Genomic DNA, 24,184 nt, shown 5'->3' with positions numbered 1-24,184 from the left:
TTGTCCATCTAAAACAGTAGACTATTTAAAAAATGCTTGATAATACAAGGGTATTAATGAACAAAAAATAAAAAATAAAAACCCTGAAACGACCTCCATAGGCAAAGCTAAAACTCCACCCACTGCAACTACCATCCCCAAAAAGCATGCCTTTGATTATTAAGAAAAAATTTGTATATAAAATGAAGCTGCCTCAACCATGCTCATCTCCATTAGTGACAGATAATTTAAAGAGTATAGTAAGTTAAGAAATAAACATGTTTTAAACACAAACTATAAAGTAAAATGGTGGCAGTTTTGAATACATAAGCATAAGATAAGATAAGAATTGAAGGACATCAATTAGAATAAGAGTAGGAAGAATGCAATTGTTGGATAACTGAGAAGTGGACTGGAACCTTGGCCACATTCTACGTTTCCTATCATGATATTTGCCTTCTTCCTAGCAAACTTAACTTTCCTAAACAAAAGGAAACATTGGCTTATCCTATTTCATTATTGCTACTTTTATTACATTTAGCAACTGAAGAATATTCCTATCCTTCTAGATGACTAGTAAAAAGTGATGAAGATGGCTAGACTTGCAGAAGCCTTTCAATAAACCATCTAAAGAGAAAGGCAAAAAGAAAAAATTTAAGAAAACAATGAATTTACAATAAATTGGTGAACTAATATGTCGGTGATGTTAGCGGGCATGAAATACATCAGAGTATTAACATACTCACATTCTCGAAGCTCTCCTGTTGAACTCCACTATCTCCAGAACCTGAACCAGGAGGAACACTAGGGCTGAAAGCCATGAGGTCAGTCTTGGGTGGACTCTCACCAGAGCACACTCTCTGCCTCCTCTGCTGAGAGTATGACCAGCTCCCCACTGCGCTGGAGCACACCAGCGTGGGCTTCCCAGGATTGCAGCATGTGTCCTCACTGGGTGCCTCAGTGCACCGAAATGCCGTGTATAGTAGCAGTGTGAGCACCAACAAGCTGGACACTGCGCAGATGGCTATGATCAGGTACACGTTGACATCCACCAGCCCCATCTCTGGGTCTGCAGCTCCAACTGATACCCGCAAAGAGGCCTTTGGCATCTGACCACTCTCCACCAGAGACACCAGCACTGTGGCGGTGGCCATCAGTGCCGGTTCACCGTGGTCCTTCACCACAATCAGCAGGGTCTGACCCACCATGTCCGCCTCATCCAGCAAGCGTGTGGTGCTGATCTCGCCAGTGTACAGTCCCACGCGGAATGGACTTCGAGTGCTGCCCTTGGCAGGCAGCAGTTCATAAGACAGCCACGCATTGTAGCCAGAGTCTGCGTCCACCGCCCGCACCTTTGCCATAACGTGGCCAGCACCAACTGATCTGGACACCAGCTTGTGCATAGTGCCACCTGCTCCTTGTGTCCAAGGTCCCAGTAACACGGGTGCATTGTCATTCTCATCAAGCACGAACACTTGCAGAGTCACATTACTGCCCAGGGGTGGCACGCCAGAGTCCCGCGCGCTCACCTGGAATTGCAGCAGCTCCAGCTCCTCATGGTCCAGAGGTTGTAGCGCGTACACTTTGCCACTCTCCGCGTGCACAGATACATAGCTCGACATTGCACGCTCACCCACCCGCCGCTCCACCAGAGAGTAGGACACCCGTGCATTCTCCTGCGCATCCGAATCATGTGCAGACACCGTGAAGATGTGGCATCCTGGCCGGTTGTTCTCCTTCACGAACACGGTGTACTCAGACTGCGCGAACACTGGCGCATTGTCGTTCACATCTGCCACCTCCACGGACACGGTGGCTGTGGCCCACAGTGAAGGCGAGCCCCCATCTCGAACTGTCACCACCAACTCATACTCGGATATGGTCTCTCGGTCCAGGGCGCTGTCCAACACCAATGAATAGTAATTTTTGAAAGTGGACACCAGCTTAAAGGGAATGTGGGGTGTCAGGGAGCAAACCACCTGACCATTGGCTCCAGAGTCTTGGTCAGACACGCTAATTAGAGCAACGACGGTGCCCACTTGAGCATTCTCTTCTACTGGGAGAGCCAAAGAAGTGACAACTACCTCAGGAGAATTGTCATTTTCATCAAGAACTTCTACTAGGACAGTACAGTGACCGACCATAGGTGGAGTTCCTTTATCTGTAACATCTACATGAATTTCATAAATGTTTCTATCTTCAAAGTCAATATAATCATTTACTTTTATTTCTCCTGTCATTTCATTTATTAAAAATTTTCTTCTTATAGTGGGTGGAACTAAAGAGCTAAAAGAATACACCATTTCCTTGTTTATTCCTTCATCCATGTCAGTAGCATTTAGCCATATTACTAACGTTTGGTTCGCTTGATTTTCATACATCTTCACTTCATAAACAGATCTGTCAAAGGTAGGGGCATTATCATTGGCGTCTAACACAAAAATGAACACAGAAACAGATCCTGTGAATTCAGGTTTGCCTCCATCTGTTGCCGTCAGTAACAACTTAAGCTGTGGGTTTTCCTCACGATCTAGCAGTTTTCTCAGAACAAGCACTGGGAATTTGCCTTTGTCTTTTTTGCTTATAATATCCAGAATGAAAAACTCGTTTGAACTGAGTTTATAAGTGATCATTGCGTTCTCTCCAACATCTGCATCGGAAGCACCTTCCAGCGGAAATCTAGAGTCAAGCAGTCTAGACTCATATATTGAGATCTTTTGTTCTGTTACGGAGAACATCGGAGGATTATCATTAATGTCCTTCACCTCCACCTCCACATGGAAAACCTGCAGCGGTCTGTCCACGATCACCTCCAGGTGGATGCTACACTCCGCGCTCTGCCCGCACAGCTCCTCCCGGTCGATCCGAGAATTCACAAACAAAATGCCATTCTGCAGATTTACCTCCAGAAGATCCCCGCGGCCCTTGGACGCCACCCGAAATAGGCGGGGTACCAGCTCTTCCAGGTCCAACCCCAGGTCTTGCGCGATGCGGCCCACGAAGGTGCCGTGCTTGGCCTCCTCCAGGACCGAGTAATGGAGCTGGCCGCTCCCTGACTCCCAGACTGCGAGGAGCAGAAGCGAAAGCAGCAGACACCGGGCTCCCGGAAGGCCGGATCTGGCAATCGGCGTCCTACATTTCTCTTCACTTACAAATCTATGAGTACTCTGAATGGAACGCACACACACTCTGACATTTCCTGTCCGATTTCTTACTTCCATCTTTCATCGAAATGGTTGAGATCTAAGAAAATAGCTACTTCCCTAGTCTTTGAAAGACAGTGGATTATGCCTTTTTTTCTTCAAAGCTACGTATATTGTGGACGACAGCGACATCCGGTGGCTTAATGTGTAAGTACAATTCCATGAGTTTAACTTTTTTTCATTCATCTCTTATTTCTGTATTTATCCATATGGCCTTTCAAACCCTTATAGCAGTCTCTTGTATATAATAATAATGACTTGATTCAAGGCGCAACGTTTTCGTTAACACAGAACTTTGAAGAACTAATTCCTTCTTTAACCACATGATTATCCTTAATTTCAAAATACCCTCAATTTTGCATACTGTGTACAAGTATTTCATAGAATGACAAGTGTAGGTCTCTTCAAGTTATGATACTTACTTCACTTTGTCATTATTTTAAGATTCAATAATTCTTATTTTGACACTAACCACAAGCACCAATTACCCATGAGGTGTTTGCAACTCCTAAATTCCAGTCATCACTAGAATGTAGAGAGATTATTGGCTTCAACATTAGACATTTCTCCATTTAGATTTTTATTATCCCACCTTATAGTAATATGAATTTACATCACCAGCCATTCAGCCTCAACATGTTTCAGTTTCCACCTTCATAATATAATAGTAAAATGTTGAGTGTGTGATTTACAGTATTTTAAGTGCCTGGGATAGTACTTTAAGAAGAATGAGTGCTTCATGAGTAGGAATTATTCTCTAGCCTCAGTTTGGCCACATTTGTTTTCGTGATTCTCAAGAACAAATTTTGGTCTTCATGAAAAATTATTATGTATAGAATGGTGTCACTCTACAATGCTTTTGACACTGCTATTGGACATGCTGAGAGGGTGCTTCTTGTCTTGAAGAAGACAGAAAAGTAACTTTATTAAGAAATGAATTATATGGGGAGAAATTTCACTTTATGATATATTATATGAGCAAAAAGAATCTTAATTATGAGTATAATTCACAAATGTACAACTTCCACTTTCAGAGACAACAGCTTACATCCTTATTACATTTAAGTTTTTAAATACTCAAAAGACACAGTTTTGTAATTTATCTAATAGTTTTATTAGTGTCAATAAAGTTTGTCTCACTGCCTGCAGTAAAAATATTGTTTCCTCTCTCAAAGTTCTTGGAATCAAATATTCAGAAAGCAAAACTCTCCACTAATAGATCTATGTTGCTTTAAAATCTTCAGTTTTCTCTTTTCACAAAAACTGAAATCTTAATTATAATAGAAACTTTGATCCTGTCCAAAGGATTTAATAATGTTATGGCTTATAAAAGATACATTTTTTTAAAAATCAATAATTTTAGACTATTTTAGTCATTATTAAAAACTGGGCAATAGAACAATATTTATAAGCAGAAAATTTGACAGAAATGAGGGTCACTTGATCCATCAGCTTATGTACCTATTTTCTTATAAGGCATACATTTGAATGTAATGAGTTATTCATCCATCTACAATACTAATGTCCAATTAGAGCTACTATCTGGAATCTGAAAATAAGTTTATAATTGACTATTCATTTCAATACACAATGATGCCCCAAACAAAATCCAATTCTAGCTAAGGTGCATCTTATGCCAGGTAGTAACATAAATATCTCCACATGGATCTCCAATCTTGAATTAAAAATAAGAGTTAGTTAAATTACATTGTCTTAAGTAATAGGAAATTGCTTTGTCAACTACTGAATAGGATTACTGCTCTAAAACTTGAGTAGGATAAGATCACTGGGGATGTGCTCTATAATGCAAATTTGCCCATCCTACCCATTTAGGAAATTCTGCAGTCTGTAACCAAAATGTTCAACAAGGACTCCAGGTGTTACTAATGCAGTTAGCATTACTAAGACTAAGGATAGACTCAATTTGCCTGAGACAGGGTCAGTTCATATCTGTGGTCTTAAATACTTATTTATGGTATCCCTTTCAAAGTCAAAACTGCCTATGATTGGGTAGTAACTTAATTTGTCCTATCTAGTCACTACCACCTGAGAAGAACTAGTAAAAGAGGAATTTCATTATTGGTTTCATGATTCTGATTTGAATTGAGGATTATTACCTAAAGGAGTACACAGAATCAGCTATTGGGCAAAATATCCAAGTGTCTTCCATAATTTCACCTCTATTTTGAACTTGCCAGCCTTTTTCAGTCCCAACCTCCCTGGATCCCAGTGTATTCATGTTTCGTGATTACTCCAAAATATAAATGATTAAGATGTTCAAAGCTCTTCTGAAATTTTTAGCATATGACAGCCCATCATCTGGAGAGACTCAAGTTAACATAAGGGACTAAATTACCATTTAATCAATACACTCATGAGTAATAATGAATAAATTTTATAATTCAGTGCTCAAAATATTAAATCTAAGAGGCAAGAAGAAATTTGAGGGGAGGAATGACATTTACAGCACTATTCAATCAAAAACACATAATTGCATACAACACAGAATGCCTATGCCCAAGACCAATTACACAAGGAACCTGAAAAGCATGCAAATACAAATATATGAAAGTGTAAGTCTGAATTCAAGGTAACATGTGTTGATAGACATGGGTTTGATGACAGGAGCTGAGAAACTATTCATTTTGAATGAAGTAAAATGGGAAAAACAGAATGTTGAAGCATGCCTCATGCGTATGCTTTGGGGGAAACTGAGATATTTTATTTAAAATAAAATTTACTTCCATTTTTATAATCACTATTGTGGCTGTCCTTGATTCCTAAATAGAGAAATTGTTTTCCAGAATTTTAAGGAAATTACTTATTTCAGGTACTGAACAGTGCTGAACAACCATATCAAGAAAGTCTTCATTCAGAGGAATAAAATGCAGCAACAAACTTAAGGGTTTATTATAAACAATAGAACTAGACCAAACTACAATGTAAATTTTATAAATAAATGATTTAGAGCATAGAATAAACGATAGAGTAGTGTTCATGCTTACTGAATAACAACTGCATTTGATGTAACACCAATCAGTTTTCAAGTACTATCACAACTCAGCACCAGCAATTCAATAGCAATCATTACAGGTACTAAAAATTAATTTCACCCATAATAATGTCTGCCTAATATACAGTTTATGATGTTTCTCCTTAAGGAAGTCAAAACACAAGTCTGCTCCAAACTTAGGGGATTAAAAGTAAAAACTTTAAAGTCTGGTAGAGTTATAGAAAAATGAAAAGAAAACCTATTCAAATGTACCATGGGGCTGAAAAAAATCATTCAATAACAAATAAGAAAATAAACTCTAAGAGAACCTACCTTCCCAGGGGAGTCCAAAACACCCGGTGGTTCTCCCACTCCTACAGATCCAGGACACGGAGGAAGACCTGGGCTGAAGGCCATGAGATCAGTCTTGGGGGGAACTTCTCCAGAGCACACCCTCTGTCGCCGCTGCTGCGAGTATGACCAGCTCCCCACCGCGCTTGAGCACACCAGCATGGGTTTCCCAGACTGACAGTCGCCCTGGGTGGGCGCTGCGGAACACCGCAGTGCTGTGTACAACAGCAACGTGAGCACCAACAGGCTGGACACCGCACAGATAGCAATGATCAGGTACACGTTGACATCCACCAGCGTTCCCTCCTGGCTGGCAGTACCCGCCAAGCTCCTGGAAGAGGTCTTTGGGATCTGACCACTCTCCACCAGAGACACCAGCACTGTGGCGGTGGCAGTCAGCGCTGGCTCGCCGTGGTCCTTCACCAGCACCAAGAGGCGCTGACGCGGCGCATCTGTCTCATCCAGGGCACGAGTTGTGCTGATCTCGCCAGTGTACAGACCCACACGGAATGGGCTGCGAGCGCCGCTCACCGACGTCTTTAGCTCATAAGATAACCATGCATTGTAGCCTGAGTCTGAGTCCACTGCTCGCACCTTACCCACCACGTGGCCAGCACCTACAGACCAAGGCACCATCTGGCTCATCGCTAAGCCCACGTCGCCCGTCCCAGTACCCAGCAGAGCAGGCGCGTTGTCATTTTCGTCCAACACAAACACCTGTAACGTCATGTTGCTACCCAGGGACGGAACCCCAGAGTCACGTGCGCTCACTTGGAACTGCAGTAGCTCCATCTCCTCGTGGTCCAGAGGCTGCAGCGCATACACCTTGCCACTCTCCGCGTGCACCGACACGTAGCTCGACAGCGCACGCTCGCCCACACGCCGCTCCACCAGAGAGTAGGACACCAGCGCGTTCTCTTGTGAGTCTGCATCATGTGCAGACACCGTGAAGATGTGGCAGCCGGGCGGGTTGTTCTCCTTCACGAACACTGTGTACTCCGGTTGTGCAAAAGTCGGTGCATTGTCGTTCACATCAGCCACCTCCACGGACACAGTGGCCGTGGCCCACAGCGAAGGTGAGCCTCCGTCCCTGGCGGTCACCATCAGCATATAGTCAGATACAGTCTCGTGGTCCAGGGCACTATCCAGCACCAAAGAATAGTAATTCTTGAAAGTGGACACCAGCTTGAAGGGGACATGAGGCATCAGGGAGCAGGTCACTTGTCCATTCACGCCTGCATCTAGGTCAGTCACGCTGATCAGGGCAATAACTGTCCCAAGTTGTGAATCCTCCTTAATAGGGAGCAAGATAGTTTTCACAGTTAACTGTGGAACGTTGTCATTAGTGTCCACAACTTCCACAAGAACTGTACAGTGGCCAGCCAGTGGTGGAAAGCCTTTATCAATTGCCTCTACTTGAATTTTGTAAGTTGTACTTTCTTCAAAATCAATACGTCCTATCACTGTGATTGCCCCACTCAAAGCATCTATGTGGAACTTGGATTTTATATCTGGAGAAACAACACTGGAGAATGAGTAAGTAATATCCCCATTCACACCTTCGTCTAAATCTGAGGCATTGGGGTTAATTACCAGCGTCCCGATGGGAACATTCTCTGGTAATTTCACTGTATAGAGTGTTCTGTCGAATACTGGGGCATTGTCATTGGCATCCAGCACCGTGATGAGTAACTGAACGGTGCCAGACAGCTCGGGTTTGCCACCGTCGGTAGCGGTGAGCAATAGGTAAAGCTCCGGAGCTTCTTCCCGGTCTAAAGGTTTGCGTAACACAAGTCCAAGAGGTTTTACCTGCTCGTGGCTGGGTGGTATGTCCAGCGAGAAATACTCATTGGGGCTCAGTCTGTAAGTCAGCAGAGCATTGGCTCCGACATCTGCATCCGAGGCGCCCTCTAGTGGAAACCGAGAGTCAAGCAGTCCGGATTCTGGGATAAACAGATTCTTTTGTGTAGCTGGGAACACCGGGGGATTATCGTTAATGTCCTTCACTTCCACCTCCACATGGAAAACCTGCAGCGGTCTGTCCACGATCACCTCCAGGTGGATGCTACACTCCGCGCTCTGCCCGCACAGCTCCTCCCGGTCGATCCGAGAATTCACAAACAAAATGCCATTCTGCAGATTTACCTCCAGAAGGTCTCCGTGACCCTTGGAATCCAACTGAAACAGGCGAGACACCAGCTCAGACAGCTGCAGCTCAAGATCCTGTGCGATGCGGCCCACGAAGGTGCCGTGTTTGGCCTCCTCCGGGACCGAGTAGTGGAGCTGCCCGCTGCCCGCTGCCCAGATTGTGAAGAACAGAAGTGAAAGCAGTAGATGCTGGCCCTCTGAAACACTTACACCTGAGTACAACATTTCCAATACTTGATCTCTTTCTGAGTAATGTAAATTGCTTCAAAATTAAGAGAAATAAACTGACTATGTCAGTCCCATCCTGCTGTATTCGCCATTGATCATCACGGAGTGAGTGAAAAAGAATAGCGTGTTTTTCCCCTGGGAAAAAAACGATTCTTGTATTCCTCTTGAAACAGAATATTGTGGCCTAGAGTGACATCACGTGGCCCAAAAAGTAAGTACAGATTTCATGAATGAACATCACACCATTATCCTGCAAAACTGTATTTCATTCTGTGAATTCTTTCTTAATCACCATTGAAATAGGTTGAAATACGTTTTTCTTGTTGGAGGAAGTGTTACCAGACTGATCTCATCTAAAACTACACTGTGACCATAACTGTAGTTCTCTCCAGAGAAAACTCCCCACATAATTTTAAAATGGTAACAAAAATTATGTGATAATTAAGATGATCAGCTAAATGATCACAAATTTTAAATTGGAAAATTATTTTGTTCTGGAACTCAGGATCGTCCATATTTCTAGATTTAACATTCTAGTGTAACACAGTTCCATAATTCACTGTGGCTACTGAATCTAGGAGCCCAGAAAAGTTACTTACTCAGGAAGCAACCATCTGAAGTAGTTTTCTTAAATAATTTCGTGAACTGAATGTTTGAAATACTTTAAGAATAGAAAGAATTTGCTTCAAGATCTTGACTGAGAAGAAAATATTTTGTAATTTTCTCTTAATAGCATTTACAAAATTTGTTTCTGCACGTGTGTTTCATTCCTGTATCTATTAGTTTGATTCTTTTTTATCTTTATCATTTCTGAATAATTATCTCTTCACCAGAATCAGTAGAGCTTCATGCTGTCTCTTCATAATGCATTTTAATTTCAATATTGTTCACTCTTAGCACTTAGAGCAATTTCTGATTTTAGACTTAAGTTGGAATTCTTTTTGTGCCTAGGTTCTATATAAGGAAAGTTCTCCAAAGTTCTAGTCTCTCATTCCAAAGTGCAAATAGATTTATTAAATCTTGATTTTAGTCTTGATTCCAAAGGCAAAAACATGAAAGTTTTTGGGTCACTGGTGTTTTTAAATATCTATATTTTCTTTTGTATTCTTATCAATTAGAGTCACTTTTAATTGCTGATAATCTTGATCACTGCAGTAGCTTTCCACTTTGTCTTCCCCTTCAAACTCCTGAAACAGTGTTAATTTATTTTGCTCAAAATCTTTTGATAGCTCCCAATTTCTTCTAATGTTCAAAATACACAGATTTTCTCACATTATCTTTTCTGTATTTATTTTATGCAAACATATGTTTTAAATAAAGTGGACCATGTCACATTTCCAGTCATTTTGAGGCTTCTCTGTGTCTTCAGTTTTGTTTGTTTTCTCCTTAACAGTACTGTACATTATTTTCAATGTTCTGCAGTGGAAATCAACCCTCATAAAAACCACTGAAAATACAATGCCCCCAAGTGTTCCTTCAAAGACACAAATAGGGAATTATTTTATTTCAATTCCAACTTCAATGCCTCTTTTGTGCTCATTATAACATATTGCATCATGTAATTCATATTATTTGTTTTACTGAAAATTTGAAGTTTGAGGACATAATTACATGTTTTTAGAGATGTATAAGGACCCCATTTAATGTTTAAAGAAGACTGGTAGCTTGAATATTTTCTACTTGCTAAGAAAGCAATTAAAAGCATGTATTTATTTATTCTATAATGCCACACAAATAATGTATCGCTTTTGTTGGGAATACTGTAACAAATTATTTAAAATCATATTAAGATACTATTATGTACTCTTTAAGAAAGGAAAAAATATTAATTGAATGAAACAAAAATATTTCAAATACATACTCAGACACTGAAGGATCTCAGGTAACTGCAACTATGCTGGGTTATTTATTTATTTATTTATTCGGTGTTGGAACCTAACCCATGGTCTCATGAATGTTAATGAAATGCTTTACCACTGAGATATATTCCCAGCCTGCAACTTGTAAGTATGTAATAAGACAACTGGCATCATGAAGGCCTTCCCTGATTAATAAGTGATAAAGATATTTAAAACTATGTTAATAACATGCTATAAGAATTCAGAATTCCAGAAACCTTTCATTCTCTTCCATTATGTCTCATCATTCTCTCCAAAGGAATATGATAAAAATCTAATGGGCATTTAATACTAAGATAAGTCATCTTTTGTAGATCCAAAAATATTTTACTACATACATGGTGCTGATTTAACTTTCTGGAACCTGAAAACTGACTTCTAGGTTTCTTTTTTCATTATACTAGACAGCATTCAAAATATTTAGAATTCTTTGATTAATCTGAAAACTCACAAGTATAATTTTACGTAAAAATAAAATTACTTTCTGACATTTTACTTAATTTTGCTGACATTTTAGTTCTTTTGCAATCAGTGACTTCTTTTCCTCTTAGAAGTAATAATAAGTACATTTTATTATGTCCTTAGCACTTGCTAGACTTTATTACAATTTATAAATATTAACTTGATTGGCACAAAAAAGTTCTAGGTGGTAGAATTCACATATATCATGCATAAATGTGTGACCAGTGTACTGGATAACAAACATTTTACCAAAAGCCATGAAAACAAAAAATCTAGAGGGGAGAATTAATTCAGTAAACTCCAGAACCCACCATATGTAACAACTAAGCTCTAATGACTTCTGACTTAAGAAACAGAAAATAGCTAAAAGCAGTACTGCAATAGAATACTGAGTGGATACTGCTAAAATACACGAAATAAGTTTTGATTCCCTCTTTGCAAAATGCATACCTATTAAATACAATTCAAATATCAATTAGAGAGTTGGATAAACAGAGAACTAAAATGACTGAAATGATGAGTTGTCAAATTCAATGCTAGATGGTAGAAAAGAACCTTGCTTCTGGTGGAAAGGAAAAGTGGTTTTGTAAAATGAAGTAAATATTTAGAAGAATTCAGTGAAATTATACCTGAGAACAAAGTATACATAGAATAGGAATTGTAAGAGTAAGATCATTTCCACAAAGGAAAACATCCATAAGTTCATAAGGAATAAGCAAATTAAGAAGTATGTTTGTAACATAGTATAAGAACTCAGAATCCCAGAAACCTTTCACTCCCTTTCATCAAGTTCCATTAATCTCTCCAAAGGAATATGGTCAAAATTTAATGGATATTTAATATCAAGCTAGGCCAAAAAGTCACAAGAAATACAGAAAAATAGACATAACCAACAAAAAAGAACAAAAATCTTGAAAGAACTGTGCTGGGGATGTAGTTCAGTGGTAGATCACTAACCTAGCATGCTCAAGGCCCTAGAGTCCATTCCCAGCACAGGAAAACTTGAAGGAGAAAAAGGAAAGTATATTAGACTTTGAAAAATATCAAGAATTTCTACATGAACTTATGAGTCCTGATCAATTTGAAAATTTGGTGTAATGGAGATTTGAAAACCTTATATTTGGTTTGCAAGAAAGGAAATATTTTGCCCAGTTTTCTGATAAATATTTACCAGCTAAATCATATTAAATATAAATATAATACAAAAATTTTTGTGGTGCTAAAAACACTAGAAACTATTAAAACCATGTATTTCAAAGCATATCTTAGGGAGTAAGGTTAAAGGTTCAATGCCTAATCGTGAAAGTTTAAAGGCTTGGATGAGAGCATTTTATTAGAATATTGTTCAGAGATTACTGGAGTAGTACAAAGGCTAAAATTAATATTTATACAAAGAAATCCAATGATAATTTGAGCCTAAGGACAACTTCTGGAATAGGATTAATAGTGAAAGAGTGACCACTGAGCCCAGAAGTTTGAGACCAGTCTGGGGAGCACGGTGAGACCAGGCCTAAAAAAAAAAAAAAAATTAACTCCTCTCCACCCTGGTGTTTGTATTCTGAGCATCTTGGAAGGCTAAGGCAGGAGCATCACAGGTTCAAAGCCAGTCTCCACAACTTAGCAAGAGGCCCTAAAAACTTAGCAAGATCCTGTCCTAAAATACAAACTAAAAAGGGCTGAAGATGGGACTTAGTGTGTAAGTGCCCCGCCTGGGTTCTATCCCTGGTACCCGCCCCCAAAAGTTATGGCAGCCCTTAAAAATAAGGATAATTAATAGAATACTTTTAAAAACTAAAAAAGTATCAATTTTGATCACAACATACATAGAAAAATGAAATAAACTTTAAATTAATTATAAAATGTCTATGAATAGAATTTAAAATTTCTAAATATATAGGCACTTACTTGAATACAATGATCAACGTTTAAATCTTGCTGTTCATGCACATCGACTGATTCTGGACATTGTGGAAGATTGGGGCTGAAGGCCATGAGGTCTGTCTTGGGTTGGACCTCTCCAGAGCACACCCTCTGCCTCCTCTTTTGTGAATAAGACCAGCTCCCCACCGCGCTGGAGCACACCAGCATGGGCTTCCCAGACACGCACTCGCCCTCAGTGGGCCCTGCCGAGCACCGCAGAGCTGTGTACAGCAGCAGCGTGAGCACCAACAGACTGGACACAGCGCAGATGGCGATGATCAAGTACACGTTCACACTCACCACTGCCGTTTCCTGACCCACAGCACCCGCTAAAGTCCTAGAAGAGGCTTTGGGGGCTTGCCAGCTTTCCACTAGAGATATCAGCACTGTGACAGTGGCAGTCAGCGACGGCTCTCCATGGTCCTTCACCAGAATCAGCAGACTCTGGCGCGGGGCATCTGCCTCATCCAGAGCACGCGTGGTGCTGATCTCGCCAGTGTACAGCCCTACTCGAAACGGGCTGCGTGTGCCACCTGCCGCTGGCAGCAATTCATAGGACAGCCAAGCATTGTACCCTGAGTCAGCGTCCACTGCTCGCACCTTCGCCACCACGTGGCCCACACCAACCGACCACTGCACCAATTCATTCACTGAGCCACCTGCTCCTTGTGTCCAAGGTCCCAATAGTATGGGTGCGTTGTCATTCTCATCAAGCACGAATACTTGCAGAGTCACATTGCTGCCCAGGGGCGGCACGCCGGCGTCGCGTGCGCTCACCTGAAACTGCAGCATCTCAAGCTCTTCGTGGTCCAGAGGCTGCAGTGCATACACCTTGCCGCTCTCCGCGTGCACCGACACGTAGCTCGACAGCGCACGCTCGCCCACACGCCGCTCCACCAGAGAGTAGGACACCAGCGCGTTCTCCTGCGCATCCGCGTCACGCGCGGACACCGTGAAGATGTGGCAGCCTGGCGGGTTGTTCTCCTTCACGAACACCGTGTACTCGGGCTGCGCGAACACTGGCGCGTTGTCGTTCACATCCGCCACCTCCACCAACAAGCTGGCAGTGGCCCACAGCGAAGGCGAGCCCCCGTCCCTTGCGGTCACCACCAACTCATAGTCAGATGTGCTCTCGCGGTCCAAGGCGCTATCCAGCACCAGCGAGTAGTAGTTCTTGAAAGTGGATATCAGCTTGAAGGGGACATGAGGCGTCAGGGAACAGGTCACCTGTCCGTTGGCTCCAGAGTCACGATCTGACACGCTGATCAGGGCAATGACGGTACCGAACTGTGCGTCCTCCCGGACAGGCAATGATAAGGACGTCATTGCAATCTGAGGAACATTATCATTTTCATCCAAAACTCTCACTAAAACGGTGCAATGGCCCACCATTGGAGGGTGGCCTTTGTCTGTCGCGTCAATGCGGAGTTTGTATACATTTACTTGTTCAAAATCCAAGCTCCCTTGAATTGTTATTTCTCCAGTGTTTGCATCTAAACTAAACTGGTCAGTAACCATGGGTGGAACAAGACTATTAAAAGAGTATGAAATTGCCCCATTCGTTCCTTCATCCCGATCAGAAGCATTCAGTCTCACAACTGTAGTTCCTCTGTCTGAGTTTTCCAATAGTCTCACTTCATATTCAGATCTTTCAAAACTAGGAGCATTATCATTCACATCCAGCACGGTGACCAGCAGTTGAACAGAGCCTGTGAGCTCAGGTTTGCCTCCATCGGTGGCTATCAGGAGTAAATTATGTTCAGGAGCATCCTCTCTGTCCAAGGATTTTCTTAATACTAGCTCAACCTGTTTATTCTCCTCGTTCTTTAAATTCACGCTTAGTATGAAATAATCATTAGAGTTAAGCTTGTAGGTTAAAGCTGAGTTCGCTCCAATATCTGCATCCGACGCGCCCTCTAGTGGAAACCGAGAGTCAAGCGGCCTGGATTCTGAAACAAACAGCTTTTGTTCCTTTACTGGGAATGCAGGAGGGTTGTCGTTAATGTCCTTCACCTCCACCTCCACATGGAAAACCTGCAGCGGTCTGTCCACGATCACCTCTAAGTGGATGCTACACTCCGCGCTCTGCCCGCACAGCTCCTCCCGGTCGATCCGAGAATTCACAAACAAAATGCCATTCTGTAGATTTACCTCCAGAAGGTCTCCGTTGTCCTTGGGCACCACCCGGAACAGGCGGGGCACCAACTCTTCCAGTTCCAGCCCCAGGTCCTGTGCGATGCGTCCCACAAAGGTGCCGTGTTTGGCCTCCTCGGGTACGGAGTAGTGGATCTGTCTACTACATGTAGCCTTCCAGACAGAGAGCAGTAAAATCGAGAGCAGCAGATGCCCGGATTCCGGGTTTCCTCGCCAAGAAAATTCCATGTCAAGTACTCCTTTTGTTCCTATCAGAAAATCTTGTCCTGATATGAAGATGAACTATTGTATTATCTGAATGCTTTTAATCCAATTTCGCTGCATCTGTGATTGTTTGGCTTTGAAAGACAGATACTGCTACAGGGACGTCTTTGGATCTTGTCTAGGCAGAACTTGACAGACAGCGACATCATGCGACTCCAAAGGGTAATGTTCTCATTATTAAATTTCACCTCTTCAATAAACGTATTTTTATCCAATATAGATTTTATTTTATTATAATTTAAAGTAGATCCTTATCCTTAATTGTAGGTGTGTTTATATCATATGGATTCTTACACTAAGTTTCAGCAGTAATCTCTTTCCTCGTGAGGAAACACTTTTTCTCAATATTTTCAATATTGGCATATATTAGTAATATGTTTGAGTATGATCTTCAAGTCATAAATAATGTATAATGACATATGTATAAGAAGTATAAACTACCTTACACACTTTTTGTGGAATCATTGTGTTTATATTTATCTGACCACCAGAATATATTAACCAAATTGAGCACATAATTCTAACTTTCCTTTATTTCATCATATATCCGGTGAATTATTGTTAAGTTTCTGCTTTACTTCATTCTGTGAATATTAAATTTCCTAATTGTTCACTTATTAGTACAAGAAAAATTCAAATGTACATTCTTTACAATATTCAATATATCTGTAACTTGCTTAAGCAGACCTCTCAACCATTTTGCTTCATAGATTTCTCTGCTACCAGAAATACCCTAGTAGTATTTCTACCATTGGTCTTTGTTGGTTCTTCATCTTTCTGCCACTCCAAAATATGCATATTTTCAAAAGTTATGCCTATACACCTTTTCCCATCCTTCCCTTTATGTGTTCCTAATTCCATACCTTCAATCTAGATTATTATTTAAAGTATTCTTAAATCTGCATCTACAACTCTCTTTTTTCATTTTATGTTTGACACTTTTGGCATACTCTAATGTTGTCTAGAAAACTAGTTGACCAAAATCAAAAGAATATCTAATAAACAATTACCCCAAATCTTCAAAAGCCACACTTTCTATAGCCTTACCAGTCCCCAAACTTGCTTATATGTATTTTATAACTCATTCCCCCTTGCATACACTATTTAAACTTGACCTATATCCCTCTCTTTTCACATATCATGTTTTTGTCTTTATGAGTATAGCTTTCATTGAATTGCACTAAACCTCCAGCGAGTTTACCTTTCTATCAAACAAGTTTACAAATTAAACTTACACCAAGAGATAAAATATTACATAATATAAGCATGAGCCAATCTTCCCAGCATTATCTCCAACCATTCTCCAATATGAATCATATTTTGTAGATAAGATATTGTCTCTTCCTCAATCCCTTCTTGTTCAAGGTGTTTCTTCTACTATTTAATCTTAATCAAAATTCTATCCTTCCTTCAATGTCCACCTCAAAAGTAATTTATCTAAATATTCATTATAAATGCCTTCATTGTAGGTAATTAAGATCTCCAAGTTCTTATAGAAGTGATTTTCAAAGAGGAAGACTTTGAAATACCATGTAGAAATATTCCCTCACTCATGATTCTAACATACTTTCAATAGCATCATAGGTGATTTTTTAAATTAGTGAGGCTTACCTTAATTGTAATACTTCTAATACTGTTATCACTAAACTTCTAATTATTTTGAGGAAATTCATTATGAAAAGATTTGTTTGATTACACTCAGAAAAACCTCTATAAAAGGCATTTTAGCCAGCATCTCTATACTGAATATTTTCTTGAGTGGTTAGAGTTTCTCATGAATGTAGTCCTAACTGAAAAGAGCTAATATTCAAAACTTAAGTAAATCATCACATACAGCTTTTTAATTAAATTCCTAATGATACAGATGTGTGAGAATATGATTGATATGTAACCACAGTAATATTTTCATTAGCCACAATTAATAAACAACAAGTTTTTGAATATTCTCACAAAAATAAAATAGAAGAGGAATGAGGGAATTTTCTTTGAAACTACATTACATTTATCCTCACTTTAGTTTACAAAAACACTATCTCAATAGTTGATTCTGAATAAGAGCAAAGATTGTACAAAGATCTTGGCATTACTAAATATATCTGTGAGGACTTTCTATCAACAGGAAAAAATAATCTGCCAGGGTTGTGGCACACACCTGTAACCTCAATGACTTGGGAAGCTGAGATAGGAGGATTGAGAATTCAAAATCACCTCGGCAACTTAGCAAGGCCCTAAGCATCTTAGTGAGATCCTGTCTCAAAATAAGAAATTTTAAAAAGGGGCTGAAGATGTGGCTCAGTGATTACATGTTCCTGGGTTCAATCCCTAGTATAAAAGAAAAAATTTTAAAGTTCATATCATGAACATAAATAAAAGAGTATTAAATTTCTAAAAAGAAATTTGCCATCAAAAAAAAAATAAAGATGGTTAGTGAATACAGGTTGGAGTGCTGAATAAGATTCTCTAACAACTTCTACTACTTCCCAAAATGGGACTATTTAGGTTTTTTAAAATAATATTCCAGGAAATTTTTTTAAGGCTATGTATGTGCCAGGCATGGTGACGCAATCATTTTGTAATCCCTGTGACTCAGGAGGGTGGGGCAGGAGGATAACAAATTGTAAGCCAGTCTGGGAAACTTAGCTGGACTCTGTCTCAAAACATAAAATAAAAATGGCTGAGGATGAAGTCCAGTGGTAGACCATCTCTGGGTTCAATCCCCAGTACCCCAAAATAAAGAATTAAATATATATTTGAGAATAAAATAAATAAAATTAAAGCAATAAAAATAATTACAATTACCATTATAAAAAGTCCATGATATTTATATATGTGATCAAAAACTGATACTTCTTTCAACCAAAGCAGGAAATTTGATCTGCTTATCGTCAATGCCAATTTACTGCTTTATAGTAAATAATTCTATTGATTTTCAGACATGTTTTTGAGTTGATATACCTCTACCTTTAATTATATTGAAAAAAGCAAGATATTCTAAAACTGAAGGTTGATGTTAATAACTAACCAAAAAATATTTGTAAATTTTCAAATTAACATGAGTTTGGAAAATTAAGTTATTATTCCATGAATCTCCATAAAAATAACAATAAATAAATCATGATATGGCCATATAATAAAAGGAGATGCAGATCTTTAAAATGAGAAACCAACCACAACCAATATGTTAAAGAAGAAAATTATGAAGTGCAAAAGAGTAATTGGCACACTGATAGTGCAATATACAAAAAAAATCTGGAACCACTTCAGTAATTCAGAGATAAAGTGAATGGATTAGTGTCTGAAGTAGCAAGGAGAACTTCCACTATATACTGAATTTAATTTCTTGAAGTTTTGATTATGAATACATGTTCCATACAAATAAGGAACAATATAATATTGAACTTTACCTTAAATGGTATTTTAAAATCATTCATTAAATTCATCTTCAATATAGCAAATGCATTTCTACAAAGTAAATTACAAAGAACTCAGTACTATACAACTGATTGCAGAAAGAACAAATTGGTGTAATGAGAAGTAAAAACAAGTAAACTTTTAGGCTAAATATAAAAGGCAAAATTAAACAGATGATATAGAAACATGTTTAATAAAATAAGGACAATGCACAGAATAAATAATAGGTCAAAATATATATACTAAAATTCAATACCTATAACATTTATAAACATTGATTGATAGGGCTCACCACATAGGTGAGTGAGCATGCCAGAGAGCCTGCATTCCATTCTCCTCATCAAGTCAAAGGGTCAATAACAGACTGTGAATATGTAAATGGCTTTGGAAATCCACCATGTGAAAGAAGGCTATTCCATAATTTCAATTAGCAAAATGTTCATCAAAAAACAGTAACTAAAATGAATCACTGATTTGAACAAGAAAAAGTAGCATACAAAGCTATCAATCAAAAGAATAATGTAATAACAAGTCACTTAAGAAATGTATAGATACAAAATTCACAAAAAATTTTAAATTGCTGGAAAAAAGACTCACGTTTTCTGTAGAGGTAGGAGCCTGAGGCAAACTTGGGCTGAAGGCCATGAGGTCGGCCTTGGGTGGGACCTCTCCTGAGCACACCCGCTGCCTCCTCTGCTGTGAGTAAGACCAGCTCCCCACCGCGCTGGAGCACACCAGCGTGGGTTTCACAGGACCACACTGGACCTGGGTGGGTGACCCAGAGCACCGAAACGCCAAATACAGCAGCACTGTGAGCACCAACAGGCTTGACACTGCGCAAATGGCTATAATTAGGTACACGTTGACATCCACCAAAGCAGCCTCCTGGCCTCCGGCACCCGCCCTCGAAGAGGCCTTGGGCGCCTGGCCGCTCTCCACAAGAGACACCAGCACTGTGGCGGTGGCGGTCAGAGCAGGTTCACCATGGTCCTTCACCAGCACTAACAGGCTCTGGCGTGGCGCATCCATCTCATCCAGGGAGCGTGTCGTGCTGATCTCACCAGTATACAGTCCCACGCGAAACGGACTGCGCACAACACCTGCCACCGGCAGAAGCTCATAAGAGAGCCACGCGTTGTAGCCAGAGTCAGCGTCCACCGCCCGCACTTTTGCCACCACGTGGCCCACACCAGCTGATCTCGACACCAGCTCGCTAACAGTGCCGCCTACTCCTTGTTTCCAAGGTCCCAGTAGCACTGGCGCGTTGTCATTCTCATCCAGCACGAACACTTGCAGAGTCACATTGCTGCCCAGGGGTGGTACTCCAGCATCACGCGCGCACACCTGAAACTGCAGCAGCTCCAACTCCTCGTGGTCCAGAGGCTGCAGCGCATACACCTTGCCGCTCTCCGCGTGCACCGACACGTAGCTCGACAGCGCACGCTCGCCCACACGCCGCTCCACCAGAGAGTAGGACACCAGCGCGTTCTCCTGCGCATCCGCGTCACGCGCGGACACCGTGAAGATGTGACAGCCTGGCGGGTTGTTCTCCTTCACGAACACCGTGTACTCCAGTTGTGCAAAAGTCGGTGCATTGTCGTTCACATCAGCCACCTCCACGGACACAGTGGCCGTGGCCCACAGCGGAGGTGAGCCCCCATCCCTGGCGGTCACCACCAACTTATAGTCAGATACAGTCTCGCGGTCCAGGGCACTGTCCAGCACCAAAGAATAGTAATTCTTGAAAGTGGACACCAGCTTGAAGGGGACATGAGGCATCAGGGAGCAGGTCACTTTTCCATTGGGACCAGAATCACGATCAAACACGCTGATCAAGGTGATGACTGTGCCAGGCTGGGTGTCCTCAGAGATGGGAAGAGACAGGGAATTGACAGTCAACTCTGGAGCATTGTCATTAGTGTCCACAACTTCCACAAGAACTGTACAGTGGCCAGCCAGTGGTAGGGAACCTTTATCAATTGCCTCTACTTGAATTTTGTAAGTTGTACTTTCTTCAAAATCAATACGTCCTATCACTGTGATTGCCCCACTCATAGCATCTATGTGGAACCTGGATTTTATATCTGGAGAAACATCACTGGAGAAAGAGTAAGTAATATCCCCATTCACTCCTTCGTCTAAATCTGAGGCGTTGGGGTTAATTACCAGCGTCCCGATGGGAACATTCTCTGGTAATTTCACTGTATAGAGTGTTCTGTCGAATACTGGGGCATTGTCATTGGCATCCAGCACCGTGATGAGTAACTGAACGGTGCCAGACAGCTCGGGTTTGCCTCCGTCGGTAGCGGTGAGCAATAGGTAAAGCTCCGGAGCTTCTTCCCGGTCTAAAGGTTTGCGTAACACAAGTCCAAGAGGTTTTACCTGCTCGTGGCTGGGTGGTATGTCCAGCGAGAAATACTCATTGGGGCTCAGTCTGTAAGTCAGCAGAGCATTGGCTCCGACATCTGCATCCGAGGCGCCCTCTAGTGGAAACCGAGAGTCAAGCAGCCTGGATTCTGGGATAAACAGATTCTTTTGTGTAGCTGGAAACACCGGGGGATTATCGTTAATGTCCTTCACTTCCACCTCCACATGGAAAACCTGCAGCGGTCTGTCCACGATCACCTCTAAGTGGATGCTACACTCCGCGCTCCGCCCGCACAGCTCCTCCCGGTCGATCCGAGAATTCACAAACAAAATGCCATTCTGCAGATTTACCTCCAGAAGTTCTCCGTGGCTCTTAGATGCCAGCCGGAACAGGCGAGGCACCAGTTCCGTCAGCTGCAGCTCAAGATCTTGGGCGATGCGGCCCACAAAGGTGCCGTGTTTGGCCTCCTCCGGGACCGAGTAATGGAGCTGGCTGCTCCCCTCCTCCCAGGCTGCTAGAATTACCATAAACAGAAGTAGTTGTCGGCTCTCCTTGTTGCATCCACTCAGGTCCACCATTTCAAATTATTGATTTTTATTCCCATCAGAGACAATTGCCTCAAAATTTAGAAGAATCTTATTATAACTTCATTCCACTCCTTATATGCTGACCATTGTTTTGCATCCAAAGAGTGAAACAGCAGAACGTCTTTCCAATGGGAAAAGGATGACTTTGGTTGAATAGGAGAGCAATTCGCGGTTAAGAGCGACATCATGTGGCCCAAGTTGTAAGTAGGAATCATAAAACAACTTTCTACTAATAACATTAAAAGTATATTTCAAATGCTGAATATTTTCCTTCATTGTGTTAAAATGTGGAACAATATTTTTCATGGTTCTTGAGATTATAATTATGTGAATATGTTTGGTGAGACCATAATTGTGGCTTTTGAGTATTTAGTAGAATCATAATTGTGGCTTTTAAACCTTAGAAGAACTTTTCTCGAAAGTTTTTAAATAAAAGTAAATGTAAGTGGCAATAATACTAATCATTTAAATAACACCAAATTTAAATTCCTTTGGTTCAGGAAACTTCATATTTTTAGGGTCAATATAACCTGTTAAGAAAACACCATGGGAATCTTGGAATCCATTTTTTGAAGTATATACTAATGGAAAATAATTTAGGCTTTGTCCTCTAAGGAGGCAAGGAATATGTGCAATGTCTCAGACAATTTTCTTATTAAAATAAAATATTACAAGATTTTCAAAGTATTTGAAGGTAAGAATTTGTATTAGGGTAACTTTTGAGGAAGGCAAGAATTTGTATTAGGGTAACTTTTGAGGAACAAGTATTCTGAATTTCTCTTATCAGAATTTACATATTCTGTTGTAGGAGTTCATGATTCCTATGTTTGTTTACTCTTTCCCTCATTTCTAAGCCTTGTGTTTTATGAGTACATGCCTTTATTATCATATCCAATATGATCTGCAATGTATCTTTCAATATACAAACACTTCATTAACTAAATATTTATGCTAATCTGTCACGTGTACAATAATTCAGTCAAGGCTTGAGATATTTATCATATTTAGATCTACTTAATACTGTTACTTTTCTTGAATGTTTCACCCTGTTCCCAACAGCAAGTAAAATAATTACATTCTTCTTTGAATGTTTTCCATGTTTTTTGTCTTCCTAAGTGAGTTTTTAATGATTGTTGCTCTCCTTGGCTATTGCAAAAGCATTTTACTGTGTCACCTTTTCCATCTCAACCTCATTCACCCTCACCAAATACTTATGGTAACATTCCTGAAACACCTTTATTACTAGTGCTTCACACTTTCTGATGACTTTCCAAAATACTCTTAAGGAAAAATTAAAATCTCTGTCCAGTTACTCAAGAGATTTTTCTTACATTACTTTTCTTGCCTTATCTCATATTCTCTTATGAGAACCATATGCTTTAACCAAAGTGAACAATTCCCTAATTTCAGACATATCTGGAATTTTCTGTGCACTCATTTACTTAAATTATTATCTTCCTAAGAACACCAATTATTCTCAATATTCTTAAAATCACTATAATCATCATCATGACTCTGGAAGATTTACCTTAATTTAGGGAAATGGGTAGAGTTTTCTGTTCAGTTGTAAATATACTATGATTTATCTTTCTTTTACCTCTTACAATACTCTTTTATTATAGTCATATTTATGTATGACACATCTTTATTTTTCTATGAAATTCTAGAAGCCAGGGATTGGGTTTTGAGTCAATGGTTCTTGGAAGGCACAGTATTATAGAGACTGACTTAGAAATTTTTTAGAAATCTATACTCAATAGCAGTGGCTGTGGTTCTCTAAATCCTAAGAAAGCAAACTGTTTTAAGGTTGCTAGATACAATTACCTAAACAGATGTTGCTTTTTAGTGATTTGTGTAACCAGTACTGATTTTGTTACTCGTAAGTAGGAGAGATTTGGAGGTTTTTTTTCTTTTTTCTTTTCTTTTTTTTTCATTTTAGTGCAAAATAAGTATGTGTTTAAAAATCATCATGTATTCCTTTTTAAAAACCCAAATCAGTACGTGGTGGGGCATGATCTGTCATCCCAACTACTCCAGAGCAGGAGGATCATAATTCAATCCTAGTCTAACACATCCAGACTCTGTCTCAAACAAACAAAACCCAAAAACCCCAAACAGAAAACTTAATGGTTTCTTTCATTAAAAGTGAAATATGAGTACACGACAGGGAGAATAAACCCCAATTCATTCCTCTAATGAACTTTGAGAGGTTTTAAAAT

The 24,184-nt window shown here is 40.3% G+C and overlaps 5 protein-coding genes across 9 annotated transcripts in view; all 5 read right to left on the bottom strand.

The window, feature by feature from the left end:
- Positions 1-24,184, bottom strand: part of LOC124986835 (protocadherin alpha-C2) — a 239,146-nt gene that overhangs the window by 165,029 nt on the left and 49,933 nt on the right. Inside the window, exon 1 of one of the 5 annotated variants that reach the window (XM_047555641.1) lies at positions 19,608-22,014. The exons of 3 other annotated variants lie outside the window; for them this stretch is intronic. In XM_047555641.1, coding sequence (XP_047411597.1) covers positions 19,608-21,956 — 2,349 coding nt within the window. In that variant the 5' untranslated portion in view covers positions 21,957-22,014. Of the gene's footprint in view, positions 1-6,507; positions 8,976-19,607; positions 22,015-24,184 lie in introns of those variants that run through there. One more of the 5 variants, XM_047555637.1, reaches the window with a different exon arrangement.
- LOC124986841 (protocadherin alpha-3-like) overlaps positions 1-24,184 on the bottom strand; it is a 187,576-nt gene that overhangs the window by 134,871 nt on the left and 28,521 nt on the right.
- Positions 1-24,184, bottom strand: part of LOC124986840 (protocadherin alpha-6-like) — a 166,458-nt gene that overhangs the window by 138,061 nt on the left and 4,213 nt on the right.
- Positions 705-3,200, bottom strand: LOC124986903 (protocadherin alpha-10-like). The gene has a single exon (XM_047555741.1). It carries the CDS (start codon positions 3,198-3,200, stop codon positions 705-707), a length of 2,496 nt encoding a protein of 831 aa, XP_047411697.1.
- On the bottom strand, positions 13,137-15,563 carry LOC124986838 (protocadherin alpha-8-like; the record flags this gene model as incomplete). The annotated part of the gene is made up of 1 exon (XM_047555644.1): positions 13,137-15,563. A coding segment is annotated over exon 1 (2,427 nt), but the record flags the coding sequence as incomplete, so codon positions are not given.

Source organism: Sciurus carolinensis, chromosome 6 (genome assembly GCF_902686445.1).
Source record: "Sciurus carolinensis chromosome 6, mSciCar1.2, whole genome shotgun sequence".
Taxonomy (NCBI): Eukaryota; Metazoa; Chordata; class Mammalia; order Rodentia; family Sciuridae; genus Sciurus; species Sciurus carolinensis.
Note: the sequence above shows the minus strand (reverse complement) of the source record. Positions and strands in the feature narration are given on the sequence as shown.